This window comes from Rana temporaria, chromosome 8 (assembly GCF_905171775.1).
Source record: "Rana temporaria chromosome 8, aRanTem1.1, whole genome shotgun sequence".
NCBI classification, from domain to species: domain Eukaryota; kingdom Metazoa; phylum Chordata; class Amphibia; order Anura; family Ranidae; genus Rana; species Rana temporaria.
In genome coordinates, this window is record NC_053496.1 from 176,641,314 (window position 1) to 176,646,088 (window position 4,775).

Consider the following 4,775-nt stretch of genomic DNA (forward strand, 5'->3'; position numbering starts at 1 on the left):
TATCTCTATTAATAAAACACAGACCTGACCGGAGAGGTGAGGAGGATTCTGGGAGATCACATGACATCACTCTTATCTCTATTAATAAAACACAGACCTGACCGGAGAGGTGAGGAGGATTCTGGGAGGTCACATGACATTATTGTTGCTCTTTCAAAACAGAGTTGTCCTCCAGTGAAGTCTGGTGACCATTTAACGATCACAGTGCCTTCACCTCATTCCCTGAAACCCAAGAGAAACAATGACAAGAAGATTCTAGAAGTCACCAAGAAGATCATTGATCTGCTGACGGGAGAGGTGAGCGGTGCCGGGAATTCTGGGACATTATCCAGTAACAGACAAGGGATGTGTCTGGATGGTGACTGTATCATTGTGTGTGTCAGGTTCCTATAAGGTGTCAGGATGTCACTGTCTATTTCTCCATGGAGGAGTGGGAGTATTTAGAAGGACACAAGGATCTCTACAAGGACGTCATGATGGAGAATCAGCCGCCCCTCACATCACCGGGTAAGAGGAGACTTTATTGTAAAGGAGAGAGCAGTACAGAGGGTCCACCTAGATCCCCCATCATCTGATAAATACATAGAAACAATGTATTCAGTCAGTGTGTGTGTTTCCTACAGATGGATCCAGTAATGGGAACCCACCAGAGAGATGTCCCCGTCCTCTGTATTCCCGGGATTCACCACAGGAAGATCACACCATCCCTCACCATCATCAGGTAGGTGGGACTGAATATTCCAAAGTCTGTATGAGATGGTATTCTTCTACCTTGTCTCTTGTTTTAACGTTTACTTTTAAAAGATGTTATTTTCTTTCATTTTGGGGTTTAGGGTGAAGATCTGATTAATATGAAAGTTGAAGTTAAAGAGGAAGAACAGGAGACGTATGTGAGGGGAGCTGAGCAGTCTATGGAGGAGGTTGGGATGACAATGAGAAGCGAACAGGATGAACCTTCTCTAGGTATCAGCACAGGTTAGTAACAGACACTATGTAAGAAACAGTTGCTCCGTGGTTCAACTTTATTTCTACTAGAATAAAGTGTGGCGTTTAACCACTGGCCAAAGACCGGGCCACTTTTTGCGATTCGGCATTGTGTCGCTTTAACTGACAATTGCGCGGTCGTGCAATGTGACTCCCAAACACATCATTTTTCCCCCACAAATAGAGCTTTATTTTGGTGGTATTTGATCACCTCTGCGGCTTTTATTTTTTGTTAAGAGAATTAAACACTACAGAATAAAAAAACAAATACAAAACCATTTTAGATTTTGTTATAAAATATTGCAAACGGGTAATTTTTCTCCTTCATTGATGTACGCTGATGAGGCTGTGCTGATGGGCACTGAGAGGCGGAACTGGTGGGCACTGAGGTGACACTGAGAGGTGGCACTGATGGGTTCCACTGAAGGGCATTGATAGGTGGCACTGGTTGGCACTGAGAATTGGCACTGAAAGGTGGCAATGATGGGCACTGGTAGGTGAGACTGATTGGCAGCACTGCTAGTTGGCACTCATTGGCACCACTGGTGGGCATTGATAGGTCGCACTCGTGGGCATTGATAGGTGGCATTTATTGCACTGGGGGTCACTGGCGGACACTAATGAGGCTGAGGCAAAGAGGCACATCTCTTCCACTTGGGATCGATGTCCCTTACTTATGAACCGGTGATCGCCTTTTTTTTCTCCTCACAATTACTGAGCTTTGTTTACATCATATGATCAGCTGTCATTGATTGACAGCTGATCACGTGGCAAGGGGCCAAGACCAGCCCCTTACTTGGATCTGTGATCACCCGAGTCTTAGTGAGGCCGTGTGAGCGCCCTGCAGGGGGCGCGTGCAAAGTGGAGGACGTCTATTGACGTCCTCCCGGCATTTGAGGTCCGCTCTGTAGCCGTCATTCGGCTATAGCGCAGAGCCCTAGTGGTTAATATAACGTCATGTTCCAAACAAAATACTGTACATCATATGAAAGGTCCATCTCCATTCCTCAATATAACGTCATGTTCCCAACAAATGAGGAGGAGATACTGTACACCATATGAAAGGTCCATCTCCATTCCTCAATATAACGTCATGTTCCCAACAAATGAGGAGGAGATACTGTACACCATATGAAAGGTCCATCTCCATTCCTCCATATAACGTCATGTTCCCAACAAATGAGGAGGAGATACTGAGATTGCAGGCTTGGCTGGCTTAAATCAGGTTTGGTCTCCACCCAGAGACTGGCCACATTAATCACCTTGCAGGTGGACAGACAGACATGGAGAAGACCATATGAAAGGTCCATCTCTGTGTTTTTCATCCTTTATCTGGTTTGTTTTGTTATATTTCGGTGTCAGGATTCTATGAATCTGTTGACTGCTTGACCAACTTACATGACTCTTTAACTACTAACACTTTTAACTTTTTTAGATTTTTTAGCAGATGGACTCCAAGTCAGGAAAACTCTGGAGGAACATCCAATATTTGCTGGTTGTAAATCAGAAGATAATGGCTTAAGTCAAACTTCAATGTCTGTAAATTCAGTTACTCAAAATATACACGTCAGACCTTATTATTTGGAGAAATCAATAGAAGCATCTAATCCCGAAATATCTTCTGATCAATCACCTAATATGACTTCAGATATCCATTGGAGATCTCACAGTGCGTATACATCAACAGATCCATCTAATCCCAAAGAATCTGCTTTGACCCCAAAAGATGAGAGTTCGTTGTCTTGTTTGGGGTGCGGGAAATCTTTCACGAGGAGGTCTGAACTTTTCACCCATCTCAGATCTCACACCAGTGTGATCTTTACATGTTCAGAGTGCGGGGTGACTGTCTCTAAAAAGGGCGAACTTGATGCACACAGGAGAACTCACAGGAAAAAGAATTCTTATTCGTGTTCAGAGTGTGGGAAATGTTTCACTGAGAATAGAGCCCTAGTTACCCATCAGAGAAGTCACACGGGTGAACGCCCCTTTTCATGCCCAGAGTGCGGGAGAGGTTTCACTCAGAAAGGAAGCCTTCTCACGCACCAGAGAAGCCACACGGGCGAATGCCCTTATTCATGTTCAGACTGCGGGAAATCTTTCACTGTCAAAGGCAAACTGCTCGCACACCAGAGAAGTCACACGGGGGAGCGTCCTTTTTCCTGTGCGGAGTGCGGGAAATGTTTCACTCAGAAAGGAAGCCTTCTTTATCACCAGAGGATTCACACCGGCGAGCGTCCTTATTCGTGCTCAGAGTGCGGGAAATGTTTTATACATAAAGGAAATTTAATTAGACATCAGAGCACTCATTGATCCTGTTGACTATTGTGTGGGGACGTCTAACAGGAGGTTTTGGTCAGTCCAAAGAACTATATGATTATTTAAAGGGGGTTATCCCTGCAAAAGTCATTCCCTGGCAGCTTACCAGTCCTAAGATGTGGCGGCTGCATTTGGTTTTTTTTTTGTCTTTGTTTTACTTTATTTTCCCCTGCCAGTAAAATATTTCCTGCCTTAGGCTGAGAACGCTCACCTATTGTACTGTATCTCTGGAGGATCAACGTCATACCCTAGGCATGGTTTTGATTTGGACTACAGAATGTGGGTAGAGGTTGTGTAGTTCACCAATATAGCTGGGCAGGGATGATAACATTGTAGCAGAGGCAAGGAGCACAGGAAGTTCTCTAGATCTCTGAAAGGATCGACAAATATTTCTTTGCCACTTATCAAAGAGATATAACGAAACCCTTTTAACCACTTACAGACTGGGAGATTTACCCCCTTAAATGAACAGGCACTGCGGCGCGATCGTGCGACGCTGTACCCAAACAAAATTGCCGTTCTTTTTTTTCCCACAAATAGAGCTTTCTTTTGGTGGTATTTGATCACCTCTGCGGTTTTTATTTTTTGCGCTATAAACAAAAGATTTCGAAAAAAAAAATGTTTTACTTATTGCTATAATAAATATCTCATAAAATAAAATAAAAAAATGTCTTCATCAGTTTAGGCCGATATGTATTCTTCTACATAGTTTTGGTAAAGAAAATCACAATAAGCCTATATTGATTAGTTTGCGCAAAAGTTCTACCGTCTACAATATAGGGAATAGATTTATGGCATTTTTATATATTTATTTATTTATTTATTTATTTTTTACTAGTAATGGTGGCGATCTGCAATTTTTAGCAGGACTGCAACATTGCGGCGGACAGATCGGATACTTTTTTACATTTTTTTGGGACCAGTGACATTTATACAGTGATCTTTACAGTGCTAAAAAAAAATGCACTGATTACTAAATAAATTGTCACTGTCAGGGAAGGGGTTAACACTAGGGGGTGATCAAGGGGTTAAATGTGTTCCCTAGGGAGGTGTTATAACTGGTGGGGTGGGATGTAACTGACTGACTGGAGGAGGAGACATATCGCTGTTCCTGATCACTAGCAACAGACAATCTCTCTCTACTCTCCTGTCAAAACAGGGATCTGTCTGTTTACATTGACAGATCCCAGTTCTGGCTCTCATTCCCGGACATCGCCACCGCCAGCCACACGCATCGGGTCCCCGGCAGTGCAGTGGGTGCACGCTCATCTGCAATGGCTCTGAGGCCTTGTACACACGAGCAGACATGTCCGATGAAAACGGTCCGCGGACCGTTTTCATCGGACATGTCTGCTGGGAGCTTTTGGTCTGATGTGTGTACACACCATCAGACCAAAATCTGATGAACGCGGTGACGGCGGTGACGTATAAGACACCGACGTTCTCTAAGGCCGCGTACAGACGAGCATATATGT

General features: G+C 43.9%; 1 protein-coding gene across 1 annotated transcript; it reads left to right on the forward strand.

Moving 5' to 3' along the window:
- The first annotated feature begins 686 nt into the window (after positions 1-686).
- On the forward strand, positions 687-3,801 carry LOC120910163 (zinc finger protein 432-like). The gene is made up of 3 exons (XM_040322044.1): positions 687-721; positions 834-975; positions 2,420-3,801. Exons 2-3 carry the CDS (start codon positions 852-854, stop codon positions 3,292-3,294), a joined length of 999 nt encoding a protein of 332 aa, XP_040177978.1. The 5' UTR covers positions 687-721; positions 834-851; the 3' UTR covers positions 3,295-3,801.
- Positions 3,802-4,775: the final 974 nt, after the last annotated feature.